This window comes from Eurosta solidaginis, chromosome 1 (genome assembly GCF_040869045.1).
Source record: "Eurosta solidaginis isolate ZX-2024a chromosome 1, ASM4086904v1, whole genome shotgun sequence".
Lineage (NCBI taxonomy): Eukaryota > Metazoa > Arthropoda > Insecta > Diptera > Tephritidae > Eurosta > Eurosta solidaginis.
Genome location: NC_090319.1, coordinates 10500592 through 10527291, shown reverse-complemented (window position 1 = coordinate 10527291; position 26700 = coordinate 10500592). Strand labels below are relative to the sequence as shown.

The window sequence follows — 26700 nt, the reverse complement described above, 5'->3', positions numbered from 1 at the left end:
TCAAAATCTGCGTGCTGGTATTAGGCGAATGGAATGGAGAGAAAACAAAAACTTGTGTGTTGTGGGAAAATAATGCACTAGATTAGATGCATTCACTTATAGAATAGCTTAAACCGATGTGAAACCAAAGCAAAGAGGATAAATATTATAAGAGACGTCACTCGTTACTTTGCATAATGTTTTTGGATAGGGTAATCGCAGGTTTTTTTTTGGCGAGATGTACATAAATGTCATTCATAGAAACCATTAGGCATCAATTTTTTTTAATTTGCAGCGAGTTACTCGCCACTCGCAGCAGACTGGTAGCTCTTATTATATTTATCCTCTTTGAAATTATGGTAAGAGACGTCACTCGTTTCTCGCCGCCATTTGCTCGATGTTTTTTAAGTGGTAGTCGCTGTTTTCTCTTTGGGCAAAATGTGCACAAAATGTCTTTTATACATTTTCGTCGGGTATTTGTGTTTATTTTTCCGACTGTATTAATTTAATTAATTCTCTTTCCAAAAATCGCATTTGCATAAGGTGCCTACACGACATGGATAAATGCGAGACAGTTAAAAATGTCCCTCATAGAAAACATTAGGCATCAATTTTTATTTAATTTGCAGCGAGTAGCAGACTGGCGGCTCTTATTATATTTATCCTCTTTGGTGAAACTACTGATTAATAAAAACTTTCCCACCAAGGCAGTAAATAACTGTCAAGGTGTTGGTTACATTTTGCGTTTAGCATCTCCTTTTGACAATCCATACGCCACTGCAATGAAAAAAATTAAATTAGCTGATGAGATGAGCCAACCGTCTAATTGAGCCATGGTTAACACTCGATTAACTAGCTTATTTTCTTAATTTAAAAATTTTTACAGATTTATGAAATCTATTGGCCAATTTTTGAGTCACGTAATGCCAGTTTGGAGTTACGTGTCGCCGCTGTTACTCTACTACTTATATCAAATCCTACAGCAGCCCGTCTTATCAGTATTCATCGTATTATACAAAGTGAAACGGATCCGCATATGATTAATTATTATCGTACAACCATTACAAGCATATCCGAAACAACTTATCCATGTTACCAACATCTGTAAGTCAACCAATCGCTCTGAATGAGGAAAAATTACCTCAAACACAACCCTAACTCTTCTTTCACTATAGACATAATTTTTTTTTCGTACAGCCGTCGTCTGCTCTCGTACATGCATCGACATTTACCTCAAAAGCCAGAACCACGTTATTGGGTTACCGGAAACTATATTTTTGATTATAGAGACTCGAAATTCGGTATCGGTGCTATGCTGCAGGCGTTTTTAGTAGGTGATTCGAAGTCGGACTTACCTGTAGTTGCATATCTCAAATTCGATACCGAGGCTTTGGGAAAATTTACTGGACAGTTGGCGGTAAGTAATTTGTTGACAAAATTCTCCTAAGATATATATATTTCCTGCGTAGTAAGTATGCTTAAAAACTGGCGATCTAACAGAGTTACGACTTTGACTTCGCTACATCGGAACGTCCGATTGTCTCAGATTCTAATTCCGATAAACTCTCATCCCTCATCTCATACTTAAATTTAACAAGTAAGGAAGGCGAAGTTCGGGTGTAACCGAACATTACATACTCAGCTGAGAGCTATGGAGACAAAATAAGGGAAAATCACCATGTAGGAAAATGAACCTAGGGTAACCCTGGAATGTGTTTGTATGACATGTGTATCAAATGGAAGGTATCAAAGAGTATTTTAAGAGGGAGTAGGCGATAGATCTATGGGCGGACGCCATTTAGGGATATCGCCATAAAGGTGGACCAGGGCGGAATCTAGAATTTGTTTGTATGATATGGGTATCAAATGAAGGGTGTTAATGAGTATTTTAAAAGGGCGTGGACTTAGTTCAATAGGTGGACTTTTCGAGATATCGCCATAAAGGTGGACCAGGGGTGACTCTAGAATTTGTTTGTACGATATGGGTATCAAATGAAAGGTGTTAATGAGTATTTTAAAAGGAAGTGGGGCTTATATCACGCCAGTTTCGGGCCAACTTAATAAATTTTTCATTGATTAGGGCAAAAGATCTCGGAAGAGTATACTCTGCTGCATCTCCGGATGGTGCCAACGTAACTCACGTTAGCTGAAGCTTGCGTATTTCAACATCAAAAGGCGGGGAAGAAACAATATTTTTACTATTTCTTCCCCTGATGAGGCGTCCAAGGCAATGCTAAGGTATTCGTGTACCCGGCTAATATGACACCTGGGCGATTTTTGCAGTAACTCAGGTGTCGATTGATCAGAGCGGTAGACACAACCGAAAAAGCCTGTTGATTATCACGCCCGTTTTCTATATAAAAATTAAAAACACGTTTTTTTAAACATTCAACGAGATACCTCCGTTTATTATAAAGCAACAATGCTAAAATTTTAGAGGAACTGTCTCAGAATGATTCAAAAAACTGTTAAGCCTCTAATGATGAAATCGAGTATGCATCTTCCCTCTTGATAGGGCCGTCATGGTGTGGTGGTAGCGTGCTCCGCCTACCACACAAAAGGTGCTGGGTTAAAGTTCCGGGAAGAGCAACATCACAAACTTAGAAAAATGTTGTTTCAATCAGAAAAACAAATTTCTAAGCGAGTTTGGCAGTGGTTTCGCAAACACTCCGAGTGTATTTCTGCCATTAAAAGCTTCTCAATGAAAATTCACTTTCCTGCCGTTCGCAGTCGGCACAAAACATGTAGAACAAATCCCGTCAATTTGTAGTAAAAATAAAAAAGGAGCACGTTACAAAACGGAAGAGAAGTTCGACCTAAATCTCCGCGGAGGTTACACCACCCCATCTTTAACCGTTTTCAAGATATCGATGCCATAAGTCGATCAAAAGTGGACGTTAACATTCCCATTTTAAAAATTGTATATGCTGTTCAAGTCAGCCGTACAATGTGAAGCAGCCGTACAATGTGAAGAAGTGTGCCCCCATAAATTCGGAAAGCAAAATTCAGAAACACATTTTTTCAGAAAAAATTATTCAGAACCCTTTTTTCAGAAAGACAAAATTCAGAGGTCAAATTGCAGAAGTCAAATTTCAGAGGTTAAAATTCAGAAAGTAGTCTGATGACAGACAAAATATTAAATTTTTCTCAAAATTCAAAAACGTTTACTTATTTCGAACATACATATGTACATATATGTAATACTCCTATATTGCTAATAGAAAACGCTCGCAATGTGTTTTGAATTCGAAATGAAAACAAGACAGCCAATAAAATTTTATTGATTGTAGCAGCATAAGTGTGGCAAGAAAAAATTTAAATTTAGGTACATTCGATTATTGCATACAAAAACAAAAACGTTTAAACAGCAATATATCGGCACTCTGATGTTTGGGAATGTACCTAGCTTTTTGTAGCAATATAAGGAGTATTATATATATGATTTGGAAGGAATATGTATAAAGAAAAAGTAGTACAATCTAAAGTTTTGAATTGTGTGCAATAGCAAGTATGTATATAATTAATTTTGTCCGCGTTTATCTTTTTCAAATGAGATTTACAATTTTTGTTGTTATATCGGCCTGCTGATTTGTAAGTTCGCGGGTTCGAATCGAGATCAAAGCCTAAAAATTGTTATTTTATCATTATTATAGTTATGATAAATTTTTTCTTAATTGAAGAAATTTAAAATTAGAATAGAAGAAAGAAAAAGATTTAGACAACTGCCAAAGCTCGTTGTATAGATCCATTTCGGGAACTGCTTAATTCCTTCATCGGCAACGTTTAGGCGTCGCTGCTATAACCATTCAGCTATCACAGCGGTTGTTTGTTTGTCTTCATTATTTCTACTTCTACCCTGTTTCTTACTTACTTACTTACTTAATTGGCGCTTAACCGTCTAAACCTGTTTCTTGCCAATTGATATTCACAGAACTGCAGCACATTTTTGCAGAATGGATGTAAAGATTGGACTTGTTTCGTGGCAATGATGCCATAGTGTCATATTTATTGACACTTTTTCCCCGTGCTCTGGGATGTATTAACAATTTTTGTTGTTTTAATTAAGAAAAAATGTATCATAACAATAATAATGATAAAATAATTATTGTTAGGTCTTGAGCTCGATTCGAACCCACGATCTTTTGAATTTACAGTATTAAACAAACGAAGTCTTTATATTTTTTCTTGTGTTTCCGATATGGCTCGCCTCCAGCTGAAAATTACTGCAGTTTTGTTTCTATTATTGCCTTTTGGTTTTTTGTTTTATTTCTGCAATTAAATATGTTAGGGTGTGTCCGAAAAGCACTTCGAATAACGTTGAATTATTTGTACGGACTTCACCAAATTTGGTAATATTATACATATTCCATAATTCTATTGAATATAATGCCTTCTTTCGACGTTGCTGTGTTCCAGGCTCAAAAAAAATTCAGAAGTAAAATTTCAGAAGTCAAAATTCAGAGGGTAATCAGACAGCAAAAAAACATTAAATTTTGCGCAAAATTTTAGTTTTTTGCTGTCTGATTACTTTCTGAATTTTGACTTCGGAAATTTGACTTGGGTAATTTGACTTCCGAATTTATACTTCTGAAATTTGATTTCTGAATTTTTGTTTCTGAGTTTTGACTTCTGAATTTTGGCTTTCTGAAAAAAGGGTTCTGACTAATGTTTTCTGAAAAAATGTGTTTCTGAATTTTTGTTTTCTGAATTTATGGGGGAACCGTGAAGAGGACAGGTGTTTTGCTACTGAAATATAGAATTATATCTATAGGAAATTTTGGATTCATAAATAGAAGGCTTGTATATTCCAATAACGCCCCTTTTTAGTGGTAACTTTACTCGTGGTAAGAATTTATGTGCCAAATTTCATAACGATACCTTTATTTAAAAGAAAGTTGCAAAAAAAAAACTTGTAAGTATGCCTCTTGGGGCGGCAGACAAATAGATGGATGAAAAATGCTAATTTAATTATTCCTTGGATTGCAGCCCCATAGGATTGCAATATTTTTTTAGTCGTAACTTAAAAATTTTATTAAAACGGAGGTTTTAACGAAATCGTTAATAAAGTCGTATCTCAGGAGACCGTTTAAAAAGGTAACTGAAAAAATAATTTTTTTTTTCAAAAAAGGCTTAGCGCCTCATTCTCTATTACGAAACGAACGTTCGTTTCGCCTTAGAGACGAATCGCTAGTGTATTTGCACTATGTTAAACGAAGGCAACGTATCATTTGACAATTGCTTTCGCCTTCCTGTTTGACATATAGTAAGAAACATAAAGGCCGAACGAAAGTGATAGAGAATACACAGTTCATAGACGAAATTGTTTGGAGGCGAATCATTCGTCTGAGCTATCGTTGGCAATACAGAATGAAGCCCCTAATTTATTTCCTATTCACAATTCGCAAACGACATAAATTGGTAAACCAGGATATAGATTCATGTGTCATGCATAGATTAGCATTTTAAGTAGTTAACGAATTGTGAAATAAAATTAAACTAAATTTGGTTCATATCTGTCTGTCAAAAAATTCTTTATTTCAATTAAAACCATTTTAACCCGCCCCCTGAGATACGTTGCTATTAACAACATCTGTCATCCATGTAATTAGAAACTGCTTTTACCTTAAAATATTTTCCTATCAAAAAATTTATAGGTTGCCATACCTGAAATATTGTAATTATTTAACAAATATTTGATGATTTAAATCAGATTTAACTTAAATCTTCCGCGTTTCGAGATTTAATTTTGTATGATAAAACTTGCAAGATTTAACTTTAAATCCTTTGAGATGCCTAAATCTCGAACAAATCTCAAGTGGATATATGCTATTAGGATAGGTCGACTTATATTTGTCTTGGTCAATGACGGAATTGGAATGGGAATGCATGGATTGCATTCCATGGTGATTGCATTCGTTAACAGCTCTGCTAAAAACTTAACTTCAAGCACAATAAAGGTGTCCGGCTAAAGTAATCAGTAATCCCTCCCTTTTCTGGGCCGAAATGCTTTAATTCATACGAACATGGAAATAAAATGACTGTAGCAAAAACATAAGCGCACACAATTGGAGGAGGATATAAAGATCAGTCACTTTATCGCTGCCATAGACAAGCTATGGTCAACCTTAGAAGCTCCATCCATCTCGATGAAGTTGAATGACAAAGACTCGAATATTTTTGTATACAATGTGGCATTGAGGGTGATGCTATGGCTGAATAGGCATTTCATTCTCATCCCACAGTGATCATGATTAAGCATCATAGTTAGGATAGTTTGAACTGGCCGGTACATGAGAACTTTATGTAGATTGAATGAGTTCGTAGTGTTACCAGAACTTCGTTTAACGACCAAACTGAAAACCCTATCAAAACCCAGGACCTTTGTTATAAAATAACTCCGTCCTCTGGGCAAATACTAGCTTTCTGGGGCATATGTCACTTGCTGCTTCTAGATCTGACAGCTGTAAGTCTTGGCCTGGCAAGAGCGAGCACAAAACATGCTCGATCGATCAAGCATCATACTACCAGGCCCAATAAAACAAACAATCCGAGTATATTTCTGCCATGAAAAGTTTCTCAGTTCCATTCGGGTTCGGCATAAAAAATGTAGGTCCCGTCGCGCCAATTCGTAGGAAAAATTAAAAAGTAACACGCTAACAGAAAAAAGAGGCTCGGCCCAAGTCTCTTCGGAAAATGTCGCACCTTGTATTTTATTTATTTTATACCTTTTCCGGCGTTCTTAATGATGCTCGTTAAAATCTACTTACTTATGCACATTTTTTTTACCAACATCTTCCAATCTCTTCGCAGCTCTATATCAAAGCACGCGGTTTGCCCGACGCAATCTTTAACAAATTTGTTAAAAATGCAACAAATCCATTAAAATTCGAACATATTAAGGAATTATTGCATGCAATGAAAGCTCCAATTATCGAATCAAAATCACTGCATCTGGAATTCATCATCCAAATGGAAGGCAAAACGGTGTTGTCATATTATTTAAATCAGAAAACTTTTCAAAAACTAACCTACACAGATCGTAAGTCATGATTTGATCATTGATCCACATTTGCATGCCACGCCCACAAGCGTACTAATGTACTTTTTATTAAAATTTTACAGTTATAAATCGTGTCAGCTATATTATGCGCGCCGATAGTCATATTAATATGCAGACAGTACGCTGGCCCTTCATGACAAAATACTCTGTACCGACAGTATTGGGTACCGCTTCCGATGTATTACTCCAAACCACAGTACTCACCTCGCTACGTGGAAATATAACACAACATCGTACAATCGATGTAATGAAATCGTCCTTAGAAATTGATGCGCGTTATTCGTCGTATGCGTCATGTCGTAGTCGTAGTTATAATCCTTTCTTGAATTTAGATCATGAAATTAACCGGGAACAGGGTTTTCTCATATATGTACCTTTTAATACAGACCTCGTAATGAATGTCACTAGCAAATGTTTGAGTTTCTCATTCCAACGTCCGAGGAATTTGACAAGTGGACTTTCGTTTAAATCGCGTTCAATTACATCGACACGTGGGCAAGTAACTAAAGCAACTCAGCCTTTTGAAGAGATTTTGTATCCCGAACGGCTAGTGGATGTGGTAAGTTGGAGTGTGATGTCGACGGGAAGATGTTTAAGTAGAGTATATTCTTTCAATTTGTAAATTTTTGTTTTTTAGTTCCAATTGTTCAAATATGATACAGAAGATTTGGGCATATCAGTGTCCATTAAAACGAATCTTAATGAATTGAATAAATATCGCGGCATGCTGCTCAAATCTGAGTTCATGGAAAAGTAAGTTTGCTTTAGATCGTTTTCATTATTTACTTGTTTGAATATAACTTGTATATATTATAGTGGTTTTTCCCGGAACGTGGTAATTAATTTTTTGATGTACGTTTTTGGTGTGGCGCAATTGAGTTCGATTCATCTTGGACATGATCGAAACTTTACATTGCTTGTGGAGAATGATAAAGCGACTAAGGTGAGTAGCCCTCCATCAACTCATTTAAAACAAGTAAGGAAGGCTAAGTTCGGGCGTAAGCGAACATTACATACTCAGCTGACAGCTATGGGGACCATTTAGGAAAAACCATTTAGGAAAATGAACCTAGGGTAACCCTGGAATGTGTTTGTATGACATGGATACCAAATGGGAGGTCTTAAAGAGTATTTTAAAAGGGAGTGCGCCTTAGGTCTATAGGTGGACGCCTTTTCGAGATATCGCCATAAAGGTGGACCAGGGGTGACTCTAGAATTTATTTTGTACGATATGGGTATCAAATGAAATGTGTTAATGATAATTTTAAAAGGGAGTGAGCCTAAGTTCTATAGGTGGACGCCTTTTCGAGATATCGCCATAAAGGTGGACCAGGGGTGACTCTATAATGTGTTTGTACGACATGGGTATCAAATGAAAGGTGTTAATGAGTATTTTAAATGGGAGTAGCCCTAAGTTGTATATGTGAAGGCGTTTTCGATATATCGACCAAAATATGAACCAGGGTGACCCAGAACATCATCTGTCGGGTACGGCTAATTTATTTATATATAGAATACCACGAACAGTAGTCCTGCCATGATTCCAAGGGCTTTTGATTTCGCCCTGAAGAACTTTTCCATTTTCTTCTACTTAATAGGGTAGGTCTCACACACATTTTACATAGTTTTTTCTAAAGTTATACTTTGCGTCAAAAAACCAATCCAATCACCATTTTTCATCCCTTTTTTCGTATTTGGTATAGAATTATTGCATGTTTTTAATTTTTCGACATTTTCGATATCGACAAAGTGTGCGTGGTCATAGTCGGATTTCGGCCATTTTTAATGCCAAGATAAGGTGAATTCAGATAAGTACGTGAACTAATTTTAGTAAAGATATATCGATTTTTGCTCAAGTTATCGTGGTAACGGCCGAGCAGAATGACAGACGGTCGACTTGTGTTTAAAATCTGGGCGTGGCTTTAACCGATTTCGCCCATTTCACAGAAAACAGTTATCGTCAAAGAAGCTATGCCCTTACCAAATGACACAAGGATTGGTAAATTTTTGTTCGACTTATGGCATTAAAAGTATTCTAGACAAATTAAATGAAAAAGTCGAAGCCACGCTCATTTTGAAATTGTCTTTTATTTTTGTATTTGGTTGCACCATATCATTACTGGAGATGAATGTTGACATAATTTACTTATATACTGTAAAGATATTACATTTTTTGTTAAAATTTGACTTAAATATTTTTTTTTAAGTGGGCGTGTTTGTCATCCGATTTTGCAAATTTTCATTTAGCACACATATAGTAATGGGAGTAACGTCTCTGCCAAATTTCATCATGATATCTTCAACGACTGCCAAATTACAGCTTGTAAAACTTTTAAATTACCTTCTTTTAAAAGTGGGCGGTGCCACGCCCATTGTCCACAATATTACTAATTTTCTATTCTGCGTCATAAGATTAACCCACCTACCAAGTTTCAACGCTTTATCCGTCTTTGGTAATGAATTATCGCACTTTTTCGGTTTTTCGAAATTTTCGATATCGAAAAAGTGGGCGTGGTTATAGTCCGATTACGTTCATTTTAAATAGCGATTTGAGATGAGTGCCCAGAAACCTACATACCAAATTTCATTAAGATACCTCACAATTTACTCAAGTTATCGTGTTTACGGACAGACGGACGGACGGACGGACGGACATGGCTAAATTAATTTCTTTTTTCGCCCTGATCATATATATATCATATAGAAGTCTATATCTATCTCGATTAGTTTATGCCGTTACGGGGTACCGTTATGCGAACAAAGTTAATATACTCTGCGAGCTCTGCTCAGCTGAGTATAAAAAAATTTGACAACAAACTAAGCTTATGCAGTCCTGCGGTCCTTTTACCCCCTCGAGGAAAACGCGAGCAAACATTAAGGCATAATCTTCATGTGAGATTAAATCCTTACTAGTCCTGAAATGTTTGGAATATCTGCACAACCTGCCTGGAACTCCATCATACTTTCCTGAGTAACAGGCTACAAAAGTGTGAGCATTCAGGTAGATAAGAAAGCAGCGGAAAGAGACACATTGTCACATTGTTGGGTGGCAGCTGTGGTATGGAGGTAGCGTGCTTGCGAAACCACATCGAATGGCCTCGGTTAAAGTCCCAGGAAAAGAACATCAAAATACTTTAGAAAAAAGTTTTCCTCTGTAGAGGCTTGGTACACACACCGAGTGTATTTCTGACATGAAAGTCTTCTCAGCTTATCTGCTTTTGTTAATGCTGTTCAAGTGCGCATAAAACATATAGGTCTCGTCCCTCCAATTTGTAGGTACAATAAAAAAGTAGTACGAGAAACTGGGTTTTAAGCTCCTCGGAGATATATCGCGCAAAGTTAGTATATTTTTATAATTTTTATCTTTGCTCTGGTCTTTTGAGATAGTAAGTTGTTGCCGACAGTCCCCTCCCTTGCTGGAGAGAAGTACGAGCTTTGACACAACCCAGACCTTTGGTTACCAGACCATGCCCTAATATTACCCGTAAATATCTCGATTTTATAACCCCCAGTCACCCGCCCATTTAAATCCTTCATCCTCACCTAGCCTGACCTTCTCTTCTGTCCTAAGCTTTGGAAAAGCACCATTTCTTTTCTAATTTTAGCTGAGTTAGACCTTTTTTTTTGCCATATTTTTTGGTCACTTCCGAAGGGGTGGAAGTACATTAGCTGCTTGCTGAGCAACAAAATCTTAGTGTGATGGTCTAATTTATTTTTATAGGACAAATCGATCCGAGATCAATGCAGCTTTTATCCTAAATCCTTTAATACTTAATATCAAATTAAAACATTTTTTTCTTTTAGATTGATGGGTCGATTTGTAAACAGGATCTTCTAAACACTGCCGAAAAAATCGGTCAACAATATAGTTTTACTATGGAACATTCGAGTAATTTAGACGTTAACGAAGCTTTGCATAACTGGAATATAACAATGGATGTTTACTCATCGACTAAAAGTAATTGGTTCAATGTTATAGGAAATTTGGAGCGTACATCGAAAATTGACACACGTGACTGGAAGGTAAGTACCGAGAGATTTTGAAAGAGTCGTTAAAAACAGGTAATTCGGAGCTACACAGTTAACGAATAAAAATCTTAACCAATGTTTTTTGTCGGAGCTAAAGGAGCGAAGCCAGGTCACAAAGTATCTGAACAAGCATTCCAGGAAGGGCTATAACTCATCCAGTAGTATAACAACCTTTCGCCTCTGTACAAGAATTGCAGTGGATTGATTCTGAAAAGAGCTGTTGTTATTGTTATTGTAGCAGTGCTTCGCCCCACCTAATAGGTGCGACCGATCACAAATTGTCATCAATATCCTCTAACGGAAGTCCAAGGAAACTTGCTGTTTCAACAGGGGTGGACCATAATGAGAGGGGTGCTAGAGGCGTTGGTTCCACATTACAATTAAAGAGATGATTGGTGTCATGTGGGACACATTGCCAGCGGGCCATACATTTTGTATGTCGGGGTTGATTCTGGATAGGTAAGAGTTTAGCCTGTTACAGTATCCAGAACGAAGTTGAGCTAAAGTGACTCGCGTTTCCCTGGGGAGTATGCGTTCCTCTTCCGCAAGTTTTGGGTACTGTTCTTGGAGTACTGGATTCACCGGGCAATTCCTGGCATAAAGGTCCGACGCCTGTTTGTGGAGTTCACTGAAGACCTGCTTGTGTTTTTTTTGCTTCATACGGCTGAGTTCTCAGGTGCCGTATTTCCTCATAATGCTTACGAAGATGACTCCTTAAGCCCCTAGGCGGTATTGGCTCGTCAATCAGGTGTCTGTTAGGATGCCCAGGTTTCTAGGTATTCAGCAGGAACTGTTTGGTTATCATCTCATTTCTCTCCCTGATGGGGAGTATTCTCGCCACATTAGTAGATGGTGTCCTGGGGACATAACAAGACAGCCCGTGGCGGCTCTGAGAGCAGTATTTTGGCAGGCCTCTAGCTTCTTCCAGTGAGGAGTTTTTTAGGCTTGGCGACCATATAGGGGACGCGTAGCATGCAATCGGCTGGCCACTTGCTTCGTATGTGGTAATGAGCGTTTCTTTGTCTTTTCCCCAAGTACTGCCAGCAAGGGATTTGAGGATTTTATTACGGCTCTGGATTTTCTGTACAATTGCGGCTGCATGCTCACCAAAATGTAGATCCTGATCAAACGTCACACCCAAGGTTTTGGGGTGTAGGACAGTCGGTAGCGTGGTGCCATCGACGTGGATGTTCAAAATGGTCGACATTTGGGACGTCCAAGTTGTAAATAAGGTCGCGGAGGATTTAGTCGGTGATAATGCCAGGTTTCGCGAGGCGAAAAAACTGGAGAGATCAGGGAGGTAGCCGTTTATTCTGTTGCAAATCTCATCGATCTATGGGCCTGGGCCTGTGGCCATTATTGTGCAGTCATCGGCGTAGGAAACGATAGTATCTCCTTCTGGTGGCGAAGGTAGCTTAAATATGTAGAAATTAAATTGTTTAATTCTTCTTGGTTTTGATGTTTCGTTTCTAAATTGCACCGATGCCTGCCGACCACCCAGATAATTTGGGGTCCACCTTTTAAGACACGGGGGAAGGGTAGACCCTTCCAGGTCTTGCAGTAACGTGCCATGGTTGACCGTATCAAAAGCTTTTGATAGGTCTAGCGCAACGAATACTGTTCTATGGTGGGGGTTTTGATTTAAACCGCAATTTATCTGGGTGCTAATGGCATTTAGCGCGGTGATGGTGCTATGGAGTTTTCTGAAGCCATGCTGATGACAGGCTAGCTGCAAATTTGCTTTGAAGTAGGGGAGCAATATGGCTTCAAGAGTCTTGGCCACTGGCGATAGGAGAGATATCGGGCGATATGACTCTGAAAAGAGCTAGACATGCCTTGTCGAGACGACGATTTTACTTTCTTTGAAAGATTCTTACTTCGAAAGAGCTGATTTCTTCTTCAATCCCGCTTCACAGTATTGAACAAAACTCGGTTCAATATTGTAACATTTTTCATTATTTATTAACCTTGGGTTTGAGGTAAAACTAAAATGAATAACAAGGAATACAGCGGAAAATCGTTGGAATACGTTGAAATACATTGGAGTATTTTTCAATTCAAAATTATATTTATTTTATTCGCTTTCACGCGCCATAATGTCACTCTACGCACTGAGTATACTATATGTACCGCGAGACGGTGACTTACGTCTCTAATCCTCACCGCCACCAGCTTCGAGTTCCTCTTCGGCGGCAATTAATGCCACGATACCCTCTTGCAAGGACTTAACCAACTCGAATTCGGTAAAACCCAAACGACGTTTATTCGATATATCCATTATGCCATCCTCTATTTGGGTATTTTCACCACCAGTACCACGGATTTGTAAATTCAATTCCTCAGCCATTGCTTTAAGTTTATCTTCCTGCTGAGACAACAAAGGCAAGCGTATATGTACCGAAGCACGAAGTGTGGTACCAAGATTAGTCGGGCATGCGGTCAAATTGCCATAACGTGGATGACGTGCAAATTGTAAAGACCTTTCTAATTCTGTAAGGCCAGTGACCAAACGATTGTAAACATCACCTGCAAAAGATTATTATATTTCAAGCAAGTGTAGCTTACAAATCTATAAAACCGAACTCCATATCTAACCTCACGGACAATTCAGGCTTTGCAGCATATCACCTTTCCCCTCGGCTTTTTCATATAGACAGCTGAACAAGGAAGTGAAAGTATTAAGCTTCAACCCCATTGGTACCCTTCCAGGGTTTGCTACATACGCGACTTTCACTTCGTTTGCTAGCTATGTAAATGGAATAGCTGAGAAACGAGGTAGAATTATATTATACCCGGCTAGTTATGGAGTTCTGCTTTTATACCTTCTCTCTTTTAAAACTACCTAAATCACCACATTTAGCCATAGAAATAATGCGCAAATGATCCTCCTCATTAACCCAAATTAAGAATGTTTCAGCTGGATTATGAAATATGCCACGCCCAGTCGGCCAAAAGCGATAGCAACCAGCTGTGCTCAAGAACTCATCGCCACGTTTGAAGAGGATATGACGTGACACCATTTCATGTTGAATCTCTGTCTCAATATCAGCCATTGTATAATAGGAGCCAGTATGTTCACCATCCAATCCTTCAGCTGCGGAACGTACCTTCTCTTCAATTTCCACATACTGCTTCTCACGCAATTTCGGAAAATATGGATAACCTTCTAGATTACGTGCAATACGTATACGCGCCGAGAGTATATACTTGCGTTCCGGATCCAAATTTTCTATTTCATCCACATTACCCCAATCTGTATCCTTTTGTAATAAATCACTATCGTTTTCCAATTGACCATGATAATCTCGTATGATCGGATCGAAAAGTTTATTAAATACATCATAAGACTCGGCATCGGCTGCATAAACACCACAACTTGAGTTATGATGAGTTATACCCGATTGTATGCAATCGTAGAGATTAGCTTCGGTAGGCGGTGATGTTGTGGTCATTGAATACTCGTCTAAGACTTCACGCGTCAAATATTTGCGTAATAGTGAATTATTGTACTCCTCATCTTCGGTGAGACTCTTAAAGCCATCTTCCAGCAATTCAGCAATCTCTTCAGGTGTTTTCTTGCTACGCATTAAGAAAAATGTTAGTATGTTTTTGATGGGTGGACTTTCGGATGGGTCGGCTCCCATACAAAAAGAAAATTGGCAAAAGACCCCTTAAATTTGAAACTTATGTTAGGATATCATAAATTTGCTTTGGGAAGTGGCTATTTGTCCAGCAAAAATGGTATCGTCCAAAATGAAGTATAACGATAAAAAACTGGAACTGAAAAACTAAGGGCGGAAACTGTTATTCCTTTTATAATCTAACTCCTTGCAAAACTATTAATTTTGGACTTTTAATATATTTGGATCAAGATAAAAATTATTTTCGGATTTGTATTACCCGAGTCCGATAGAACTAGTTAAACTCGGGACTTTTATTTTTATGGAAAAAGTTCGAAAAATAAAAAGGATGCATGATATTGCTATAGGGATACCTGGGAACTCAAACATTTTTACCTAGGAAATTTTTTTGACCAGGACTTTTTCGTCTCCGAAAACGAAATAATTATTATTTCCCGTCCCTGGAAAAACTTTATTTTAAGGGCGAATAGGGAAAGCCATTTTTTATCCTTGCCCAAAGTTTTTTTTATTGCAACTAGAGTATTTGATACCCGATTTTTGGGATTGATATTTCATCAGTATTTAGAAGCCCCCTTAACTATTTCGAATATCCTTTTGTGCTCTGCTGCCGTTCTTTAAAAGTTGCCGTTTTTCCTAATTTGTTGAAACGAGAAGCATACTTAAAGGGGCCACCACTTGTTTTACAGACGAAACTATATGTCGTAATTCCGACAAGACACAGTCCCGACAAGGCATAATCCAGACAGGCCATAACATGGGCATAACATAGTTCAGATAATTTTCTAAAATAAAGGAAGAGATTATGTGTAGGTGTTACAGCCTTATACTAACAAAGTTGCTTCTATCATTCAAAAGAGAGGACGTAGGCACATGACGGGTATTCTGACTGGACACTGCCTTCTGGCGCACATATGTACTTTAAATTAGGCTTGGTCAGTGATAGCAGATATAGGAAGTACGGGTTGGAGGAGGAAACGGTCGGGCATGTTCTATGCTCGTGTCCTGCACTTGCCAGGCTAAGACTCCAGCTATTAGGAGTGATACAGCTGTCAGATCTAGAATCAGCAAGTGGCTTAAGTCCTTGAAGCTTCTAGTATTTGCCAAGAGGACGGAGGTTTTTTGTAACATAGGTCCTGGTTTTTGATAGGGTTTTTCAGTTTGGTCGTTAAAACAAACTTCTGGTAACACTACGGACTCAATCAGTCTATGTGAGGTCCTCATGAACCGGCCAGTTCAACCTAACCTAACGGTTCAAATTTTTAAAATAATGTTTATGTTATCTGGGTTTTTGGCGGGAATTTGTGTTTAAATTTTGGCTTGTCGAGGTTATGTACTATCGGCTTTGTCTTTTCGGAACTTTGTATAGGTGGAATTTGGTACTGCCTGGATTATGTCAGGTCGGGACTTGGTCGTGTCTAGATTGTTTCGAGATTTTCTATTTCATAATTCCGACTAGGAAAATCTCTACTATATTGCCTAGTTGGTATTTTGTTTTTCGGGATTGTGTAAGTTGGAGTTATGTTAGAAGATGTACACCCCTGATATGAGCTACCTTGAAATATTTACACTTACATTTGGCTACGCAAACGTTCCAACTCCTGCTCCAGTCGTGCTATAGTTTTATTGGCCTCCTCCAAATCAGCCTTCATCATATCGAATTGATCATCGTCTGGACATGACTCACACATAAACTTACGCACAAATCGTATAGCATCATCTGGTTTATTCTGCTCTTCGTATAGCTTAATCAAAGCTTTACTGAGTGCGTCTATCACACCGGCGCGCTCTAAGTACTTGCGATATTGAACGCGTTTGGATTCAATCTGTATGAAAAGCATAAAAGATGAATATAATACTCCGTACGCAACCCGAAGACAACTTCTTTCCGAAACTTTTTACAGAACCTCGCATAGGAGAAGTCCTTGAATCAGTAATCAGTACTTAGTGGTGTGTGCTTACCGAAGACATCTTTTACGCGTTGAACTCGTTCCGACTTCAGCAGATATAAATTTAGTTTTTTGTTTTTCTGTTTGAGCTACAATATGCGAATTTGCGTTGGAAAACTTGCAAACTAATTCAAATCATCAACGCTAAAACTTTGCAAAACGACACCGATCTTTGTGGCTTGTATAGCACGAAAAACTGAAATTTTATCTGCCTTGAAAGAAAATTTCCACTTGTGTTGTTTTTGAAAAAAAAAATTCAAAACCAAACGTCTTTACACCCGAAATCGAAATCGAAATTGTCAACTAGAAAACACGTTGCTTTATTGATCAAACAAAACGTACTGAGTGCAAGCGACATGCAAAGTAGGAATTAGCAGATAAGACCATACAAATGAATGGTGATTGCAAAAACCGTGAAATTAGACCCGTCGACCCGGTTACTCGCTTATGTAACGTTGTTCCAAGTTAGGTTATGTTGAGCTAGTCGATCAAAAAAGACGATATATCTCCGACGAGATATAGACCTAGCTTGCGTTCCAATTAACGTCTTCATACTTTTGAATTTTTAACAAATTAGCGTTGTCGTGTTTCGTGCCAACACCGAACAGTATCTGCAAGGCAGATGCCTTTTCACAGAGAATCTACTTGGCACTTGCACTCAGAACCTTCTACATCACGGCGGCCGCTATTGTGCTCACAGGAATTGTTTTACGATCACATGTTCAACTTCAACGGAGGAAGGCTGATCTCCTTGGTGCCCCTAATACCATCAGATAACGCGAAACAGGGATAACTGGCGTGACTTGTTACGCGTCGGCCAAATTCGCCAGGTCCAGACCAGATCCGCGGGCGGGATATGCAGAATGACATGCCATGCTGATGACGGGTTAGTTCTCAAGGCTCCGATATGCCTCTCATCGATAATCTGTTTGCCCAAACTCGTAATAAATAATGTAGGCGTAACCGCAAAAACACTTCCCGAAGGTGTAGGAGAGCATTCGGTGCTATGCGTGGTGCTATGCCAAATATGATTCCGTTACGCTCCGGTACTGGCACTTTCTGGTACTAGCCCGACTGCTCGAAAAGGATTTCTCTCGAATCTTCGGGTCTGTGAAATTTAATCCCTCTTACGACAGGCACCTACCCGATGTGAAATGCCCGCACATATACCTTCTGTAGCACCTTATCCATTGTGAGCTAATTTTTGGAAGGCATTTGCCTCTTGTGGATGAAACGTCATCTGCATGGTCCCTTTCGAATCGCTTAGGTGTTCCAAGACTGCATGCATTTTGATGAAATTCAATTCATCCATGATTGCCTTGTCGAGACATGTTGAAAGCCTCGGCAATGGCTAGGAAAACAGTTTGGTATTCCAGAGCTTTCTTCATGTTCATGACAACCCTATCTATCGAAGTGATTTTGTTTTATGCGTGTTTGTTTCAGAAAAAGTATGTCAGATCGTAACGATAACTGACGACAATTGGACACACCAAGAAAGCAATCATCTTCCTTCGCCGGTTTTTTACAACTCAGGGGAGGTCTTTACCTTTCGCGGCTGCCGAATTTGGGTTCTGAGCCCTCTTTAGGCCATTGCACCTATGTACTCACGGTTGTGAATATAATAAGTATACGTCAGAAGTTGCACGTTTTGTAATGTGGTGGGTTCGCGACTTAGTTTTGCACCCTCAGTATCATCATTAATAATAAAATTTGAATCGCCTAGACGGTTTTGGCCGTTACGTAACAAGTCATTCCAGTTATTCCTATAACGCGATAGCTGATGCCAACCGAGTGAAACAGGAGAGATCAAGTCGTATTCTTCTCTATACCCCTCCTGACTCAGTGGAGTGTTTTCAGTTCTTTTTCGGTCAAAAATGAGTATCGAAAAGAGTACTTTCTAGGCAGGAGCTTCTCCATCCTCTCATTTAACATTCCCAGCCAGGGTTGCTTCTCTTGGTAGCGTCAATGATTCCGAAGCACACATCAGACAGGTATGGCGAGAGACTTAAAAGGCGTTATTTTTGTTCATTGAGAGAAGACTTCATAGGATGTTAACTAACATAAATCGGGTCCGGTCGAAATAACCAAGTCTGCAGTAGAACTTGAAAGCCGCGGCTCCGGAAATACTCGCAATCGCACCACACTAATGCACAATAAAGGAACCAAAGAGATATCAACGTCGTCACAGCTAAACAACCGTTGTTTATAATAATAATTCTCAACGCGGTAGGTGGTTGCTGGGTTGAAGTTAGAATTTCCATATTTAGACATATAAGGCTGTTCTACTAGCTAACAAATGAAAGTTTACTCCTCCCACCAACAAACAACAGTCAACGAACTGTTTTCAAGGACTAAGCAGTATCACAAGACAGTAACCGCAATACAACAAGGAAATATTTTATGGATGAGCCTATTGTGGAGTGAGCTCCACTCGAAGCATTGTTGTTTACAATTGTAATGTTGCGGCAACTGTGTGTAGACACTAACGAGTCGTCACCTTAGATAAACATTTATGTATATGTGAGTTACACTGCATTTATTAAGGTGTGTGAGTTTTTAAATTGTTTAGATAATATATAATTTTGTTTTGACCAGACTGTGATTTGAGGGCATACGACCGGAATGTCCTGGCTCTTAAAAGAGAAGGTACTGTATTATACATATTGGACTAAAACTTGGCATGCGACAGAGTTGGACAGTAGAAGCGACCGTTGAACGTAGTAGGGCCTGGAGGCTGAGACGTAGGGTTATGCAATATAATGATTTTTATATAATTTTGAGTCGAATACAACCGCAAAGATTTGGAGGCCAACCTTTCCCCTGAATCGACGCTATACTACTTTTTTCTGAAAATTGCCTGAGCCTACAGTTCTTATTCAAACTCCCAAGGCCTTTTTAGCCAAACATCCGTTTCCTCCTGCAGCCCGCACTTGAAACATCTGCTGTCACTGACGAGACCTAGTTTATGAGAATGTGAAGCCAGACGAAACGCGCAGTTAATACGTCCATTATTTTTAGAGACGTCCATTATTTTTTGACCGTTATGATATTAATAAGACTTGGTTTAGTTGAACATATGCAACTCACACATCCTTTTTACCTATTATGATGGTTGTACTTAGAACTCCCCTTCCTGTGCTACCCATGTGCAAGGGCATTTTCCCAAGCTACGCCTGCTTGTCTGATTGGTAGTACTGGCCCATGGCAGGAGTCGAGCTACTCTAAGTCCAGTCCCATAGCCAGCAGATTGGCATTTTACGAATTCAGCACACAATGGATCTATACCTCGGCCATGGTTACAGTGGGAATCAGCCCTCTATCCACTACCTGAAACCGTAAGCTTGTGATTTACATTTGGAGGTCTGGAATAACTCTCTTTGGAGATTTTAAGATTCCGTTAATTTTGGACCTTAACACGTTCAATGGAAGAATGGTAGCGGTGTGCATGATTCCTCGCTATTTGTTCTTGTAACAGTGTAAACCCATTTCATTTGTTGCGAGTTCGTACAAAGCGGCGAGCTTGCTTCACGGTTCTAGAGCTGGGACATTTTCCTCTACCTTTAACCTCATCTTTCATCTTTTTTTTGAAGAAAACCTAGCTTCCACAAAAATCCTCTTTCAATCCGAGGTCTACTGTTGTTGTTGTTGTTGTAGCGATAAGGTTGCTCCCCGAAGGCTTTGGGGAGTGTTATGGATGTGATGGTCCTTTGCTGGATACAGATACGGTACGCTCCGGTACCACAGCACCATTAAGGTGCTAGCCCGACCATCTCGGAAAGGATTTATGTGGCCACATTAAACCTTCAGGCCATCCCCTCCCTCCCCACCCCCTAGTTCCAAGAGGAGCTTGGGGTCGCCAGAGCCTCGTCTGTTAGTGAAACAGGATTCGCCGCGGATAGGTGAGGTTGACAATTAGCTTTGGAGAAGCTATATAGTGCGCTGGCAACCTGAAGGGTTGCGCTACACACCCTTTGGTATTTTAGTCGCGTCTTACGACAGGCATACCTACCGCGGGTATATTCTTACCGCCTTACCCGCTGGGGGACCGAGGTCCACTCTAAGGCCACTGTATTTCCGGAGGTTCCCACATATCAAGAAGACTGCAATTAAATATAGCCGAATTACGATCCACCAAATCGCCCAATAGCTCCGATCAGCATAAGACCTTCGACTATGAGCGTCGCAGTTTTTGATCCCCAACATCATAGTGCCGTTATGTGAGAGAAAACGACATAGATACCGGTTTCTGTGCCCTGTTGCATGCTGTGAAATTAATTTGTGGCAATGGGTATGTTTCTGGAGAGAACTCCAGATGATGTCTACGTACCAAGCTAGTTTATACAAAAAGATAATTTTATCCACTTAGTAACCTCAAACTTTATACGGGAAACACAGAAGCCCGAATAACTCCTCGTTCATGTCTTATGTCGTCTTATTATCATTTCAGGCCGAAATCAACGCTACTTATGCACCACTCGTATTTACGAAACGGCCGCACACCTTCAATGTGGATGTGGTATTTGGTAATGCCAGCAAAACCAATGAAAATCCAAGTAATACATCGAAGGTCCACTTTTCCGGCATGGCAGGTGTAAGTTGTTAAGACTTGGCAAATAAAAAATAAAAACATTACATTCGTTTTAAATTTACAGCCATCAGATTATGCGCGCGACTTCCTACTCTCTGAAAATCCCATGGCCGATACTGATTTTTGTCCGAAGGAAGTACTCAAATTCAGCCCAATACCAACATCAAAGTATTGCAAGCGTAGCAATTTTGAAAATTTTACATCGCTCACGAAATACGAAATGGATTTGAAGTTCGATAACGTAAGTGATTCTTCATAAAACTGCATACAACTCAAAATGTATCTAATCTTATCACGATTTACGACGGAAGTCATTGTCGAACTTGGAACTGGTTGGCAACTTAGGTTGTCTACCGACGATCGTGATAGGTTGAAGATATCTGAAACATTTCATCGTATTCCTATTCTAAATACTTTTTATCGCAGATGCCGGCTTGGTTTGATCTATGGTCTACACGTCTCGATCATTTAGTTTCAGCTTTGTCAGATAAAAAAGTGGAAAGTCTTAATCTCGACGAGGAAATCAAATTTACGCTGCATGTACCGAACGACTACTTTTGGCTAACATTAGCGATCAATGGCGTCAGTTGGCGCATCTATCACATACCATTCCTACAAAAATTGGATTCAAAATATGATGCTTCGCATGAAATATCCTACGCGTCGGGACTGAAACGTAAGTTAAGTATCAAATTAGACTACTGAAACCTAAGAATGCGGCGCTGGGGCGTATGAACTGGATAGGTCGTATCAAAGTATACTTATGTGTAAATTAGAGTAGTTTAGGATCTTGTAATGTCGAAAACCTCTATTATCATTGTCTCGCGGCATTACCTGCTCGAACTATTGTCTCCACCTCAAAATTAAAAGAAGTCTCACGAAAAGGAGGCGATTTTTCCGAAGCCTTTTTGGCCTTGAATAGCTCGGGAAGTTCCATTCCTGGCTGAGCGGTGTTGCTCAACACAGTTTTAGTATAAGTTTTAGAGGGAACTCAATACAGGCATATCGACCATCAAGTGCTGTTTTGGCATACTAGGATTCTGTTTTAAGGAATTTTTAAATTTTAAAAGTTAACAAGTAAAGAAAGTTAAGTTCGGGTGTAACCGAACATTACATACTCAGCTGAAAGCTTTGGAGACAAAATCACCATATAGGAAAATGAACCTGGGGTAAACCTGGAATGTGTTTGTATGACATGTGTATCAAATGGAAGGTATTAAAGAGTATTTTAAGAGGGAGTAGGCCATAGTTCTATGGGTGGACGCCATTTAGGGATATCGCCATAAAGGTGGACCAGGGCGGAATTTAGAATTTGTTTGTATGATATGGGTATCAAATGAAGGGTGTTAATGAGTATTTTAAAAGGGCGTGGACTTAGTTCAATAGGTGGACTTTTCGAGATATTGCCATAAAGGTGGACCAGGGGCGACTCTAGAATTTGTTTGTACAATATGGGTATCAAATGAAAGGTGTTAATGAGTATTTTAAAAGGAAGTGGGGCTTAGTTCTATAGGTGGACGCCTTTTCGAGATATCGCCATAAAGGTGGACCAGGGGCGACTCTAGAATTTGTTTGTACGATATGGGTATCAAATGAAAGGTGTTAATGAGTATTTTAAAAGGGAGTGGGCCTTAGTTCTATAGGTGGACGCCTTTTCGAGATATCGCCATAAAGGTGGACCAGGGGTGACTCTAGAATGCGTTCGTACGATACGAGTATCAAACGAAAGGTGTTAATGAGTATTTTAAAAGGGAGTGGGCCTTAGTCCTATAGGTGGACGATTTTTCGAGATATCGCCATAAAGGTGGACCAGGGGTGACTGTAGAATGTGTTTGTACGATATGGGTATCAAATGAAAGGTGTTAATCGAGTATTTTAAAAGGGAGTGGGCCTTAGTTCTATATGTGGACGCCTTTTCGAGATATCGCCATAAAGGTGGACCAGGGGTGACTCTATAATGTGTGTGTACGATATGGGTATCAAATGAAAGGTGTTAATGAGTATTTTAAAAGGGAGTGGGCCTTAGTTCTATAGGTGGATGCCTTTTCGAGATGTCGCCACAAGGGTGGGCCAGGGGTGACTCTAGAATGTGTTTGTACGATATGGGTATCAAATGAAAGGTGTTAATGAGTATTTTAAAAGGGAGTGGGCCTTAGTTCTATAGGTGGACGCCTTTTCGAGATATCGCCATAAAGGTGGACCAGGGGTGACTGTAGAATGTATTTGTACGATATGGGTATAAAATGAAAGGTGTTAATAAGTATTTTAAAAGGCAGTGGGCCTTAGTTCTATAGGTGGACGCCTTTTCGAGATATCGCCATAAAGGTGGCCCAGGGGTGATTCTATAATGTGTTTGTACGATATGGGTATCAAACTAAAGGAATTAATGAAGGTTTTGAAAGGGAGTGGCCCTTAGTTGTATATGTGAAGGCGTCAATAAACCAATCCTATCAACATGTTTCATCCCATTTTTCGTATTTGGCATAGAATTGTGACATTTTTTTAATTTTTCGAAATTTTCGATATCGAAAAAGTGAGCGTGGTCATAGTCGGATTTCGCCCACTTTTAAGCCCAAGATAAAGTGAGTTCAGATAAGTACGTGAACTAAGTTTAGTAAAGATATATCGATTTTTGCTCAAGTTATCGTGTTAACGGCCGAGCGCATGCGATGGCGTATTCCATCCCATTTCGACTAATTTTGAACCCGACCCCTTTAGAATTGGCTGAAAGTTTTGCTTCTTTTTCTAGCTTACGAAAGACGTTTTTCAGAAGTTTTTCAAATTTTTTCATCCAACTCAAAAAAAGTTATGAATTTAAAAAAAAAAACACCGTTTTTGTTTTCAAAATGCTATAACTTTTTCAAAAATTGACCGCTTTGAATTTTTTTTTTTTTAATTTGTTTTTAAATGTACTTTTCGGAAAAAATTCAAAAAAATTTTTAGTTTTTTTTTGTAATTTTTCTGTTTTTCGAGATTTTTCGGATTTCGCCCTTTTTTTCCTCATAAAAAACTTCAATCAATTCTGCAATCATCCCCACAAATCCCGGAGTGGGCCGAGAATTTTTTTTTTTTTTATTTAATTGAAAAAAAAAAAACTTAAAAATTTTTTTTGTATTTTTTCCGAAAAGTACATTTAAAAACATATTTAAAAAAAAATGATCCCAAACGGTCAATTTTTGAAAAAGTTATAGCATTTTGAAAATGTACTTTTCGGAAAAAATACAAAAAATTTTTAAAGTTTTTTTCTATTAAATAAATAAAAAAAAATTCTCGGCCCACTCCGGGATTAGTGGGGATGATGCAGAATTGATTGAAGTTTTTTATGAAAAAAAAAAGGCGAAATTCGAAAAATCTCGAAAAACTGAAAAATTACAAAAAAAAAAACTTTAAAAATTTTTTTTAATTTTTTCCGGAAAGTACATTTAAAAACATCTTTTAAAAAAAATCCCAAACGGTCAATTTTTGAAAAAGTTATAGCATTTTGAAAACAAAAACGGTGTTTTTTTTTAAATTCTTAACTTTTTTTGAGTTGGATGAAAAAATTTGAAAAACTTCTGGAAAACGTCTTTCGTAAGCTAGAAAAAGAAGAAAATTTTTCAGCCAATTCTAAAGGGGTCGGGTTCAAAATTGGTCGAAATGGGATGGAATACCCCATATATAGTGATAGGAGTAATGTTCCTGCCAAATTTCATTATGATATCTTCAACGACTGCCAAATTACAGATTGCAAAACTTTGAAATTACCTTCTTTTAAGAGTGGGCGGTGCCACGCCCATTGTCCAAAATTTTACTAATTTTCGATTCTGCCACACAAATTCAACCCACCTACCAAGTTTCATCGGTTTATCCGACTTTGGTAATGAATTATCGCACTTTTTCGATTTTTCGAAATTTTCGATATCGAAAAAGTGGGCTTGGTTATAGTCCGATATCGTTCATTTTAAATAGCGATCTGAGATCAGTGCCCAGGAACCTACATACCAAATTTTATCAAGATATATCAAAATTTACTCAAGTTATCGTGTTAACGGACAGACGGACGGGCGGATGGACGGACATGGCTCAATCAAATTTTTTTTCGATACTGATTATTTTGATATATAGAAGTCTATATCTATCTCGATTCCTTTATACCTGTACAACCAACCGTGCGCTCTGCTCAACTGAGTATAAAAAAAACGTACACTGTTCACAATAGAAAATATTTTGATAGAAATATGAAAACTAAAGTATATCAAGATACGGAAACCAAAGCGAGCTCGTTGACTGTTTGATATCGAATTAAAGTATCAAACCGACGAGTGTCAATTATCGAATAACGAGGACGAGTCTAGATTCACCCCTGCCTCGTGTTCTCCGCCCATCCCAAAGTGCAATTTCTATGAGTTCACTCACCATTGTAAACAATATTTCCAAAACTTCCGGCTTGGGATAATTCAGGAGCTTTCAGGTCTGTTTTTGACCTTGATTGCTCCGGTATCCGACGGATGCTTTGCCGAGAGAGTGTGAATCGACTTGCGACAAAACAGTTGCGGATTTGAGTAAAAAATGTTATACAACCAATTTATTCCATTTCGTCTTAATGCATTTGAACTCTCAATACAACCAAATTTAAAATATATTATTTCCTTTCTTTAATCTTCAAATCCATTTTTTAGTCTTCAAACTCAAATCCGCGACTATTCTATCGCCAATCGAGCCGCAGCACAAGCCCTTTCTCCGCAGACCTTGGGAGTTGCCCTAGGTCTACGTTTCTCCATACGGCCCTGGATTTGATGCGTAGCCTAGTTAGAGGGCAGCGAGGTTCGAATGTACATCCTGTACAGTCCTGACAACAATGTTGTTGTTGCATTAACGATAAAGACACTCCCAGAAGGTTTTGGGAGTGTTATCGATGATGATGTTCCTTTGCCGGATATAGATCCGGTACGTTCGGTAACAAAGTACAATTAAGGTACTAGCCCGACCATCTCGGGAACGATTAACGTGACCACATTAAACCTTCTAGACAACCCCACCCCCACCCCTAATTGCATGTGAAACTTGGGGTCGCCAGAGCTTGGCCTGTTAAATATATGTATGATATGATTTATATTTGTAACAGGATTCCCCCCCCCCCCCCCCCCCCCCGCAAAGGTGAGATTGAGAATTGGGTTGCTGAAGCTTTCATTCCTCTGTCCGACTTCTACTTTTGTAGGTGTCATTTTTTGAGATAAAACTTGCGAATGTTTTACGATGTTTTTATTTTTCGGATTTCTAAACGCCAGAGAATTAATGAAGAGTATTTTGCTCTAGTCCGGAAAAGAGAACGTGTCTGATACTCTGAGTAGTATACGTATAAAAAGCATTTTGTGTTCATGTGAACACCGAACATAGTGAGCAGACGACTGTCCTTTCAATTTTTATACGGCCATACAATGTATTCGTAAACATGCCATAGAAAAACTATTTTATTGC

The 26700-nt window shown here is 38.8% G+C and overlaps 2 protein-coding genes across 6 annotated transcripts in view; one reads left to right on the top strand and one right to left on the bottom strand.

Annotated features, from left to right (window-relative positions):
* Positions 1 to 26700, top strand: part of cv-d (crossveinless d) — a 53810-nt gene that overhangs the window by 23743 nt on the left and 3367 nt on the right. For all 5 annotated transcript variants that reach the window (XM_067779639.1, XM_067779655.1, XM_067779648.1 and 2 more), the window contains exons 9-18: positions 866 to 1083; positions 1177 to 1396; positions 6790 to 7018; positions 7102 to 7598; positions 7677 to 7792; positions 7856 to 7982; positions 10844 to 11062; positions 21103 to 21246; positions 21308 to 21484; positions 21670 to 21919. In XM_067779639.1, coding sequence (XP_067635740.1) covers positions 866 to 1083; positions 1177 to 1396; positions 6790 to 7018; positions 7102 to 7598; positions 7677 to 7792; positions 7856 to 7982; positions 10844 to 11062; positions 21103 to 21246; positions 21308 to 21484; positions 21670 to 21919 — 2197 coding nt within the window. The remainder of the gene's footprint in view (positions 1 to 865; positions 1084 to 1176; positions 1397 to 6789; positions 7019 to 7101; positions 7599 to 7676; positions 7793 to 7855; positions 7983 to 10843; positions 11063 to 21102; positions 21247 to 21307; positions 21485 to 21669; positions 21920 to 26700) is intronic.
* Positions 13007 to 17042, bottom strand: LOC137248762 (arginine kinase). Its single transcript, XM_067779671.1, has 4 exons — positions 16669 to 17042; positions 16282 to 16532; positions 13911 to 14647; positions 13007 to 13594 (listed from the first exon to the last, which is right to left on the bottom strand). The coding sequence occupies exons 1-4, from the start codon at positions 16675 to 16677 to the stop codon at positions 13221 to 13223; spliced, it is 1371 nt and encodes a 456-aa protein (XP_067635772.1). The 5' UTR covers positions 16678 to 17042; the 3' UTR covers positions 13007 to 13220.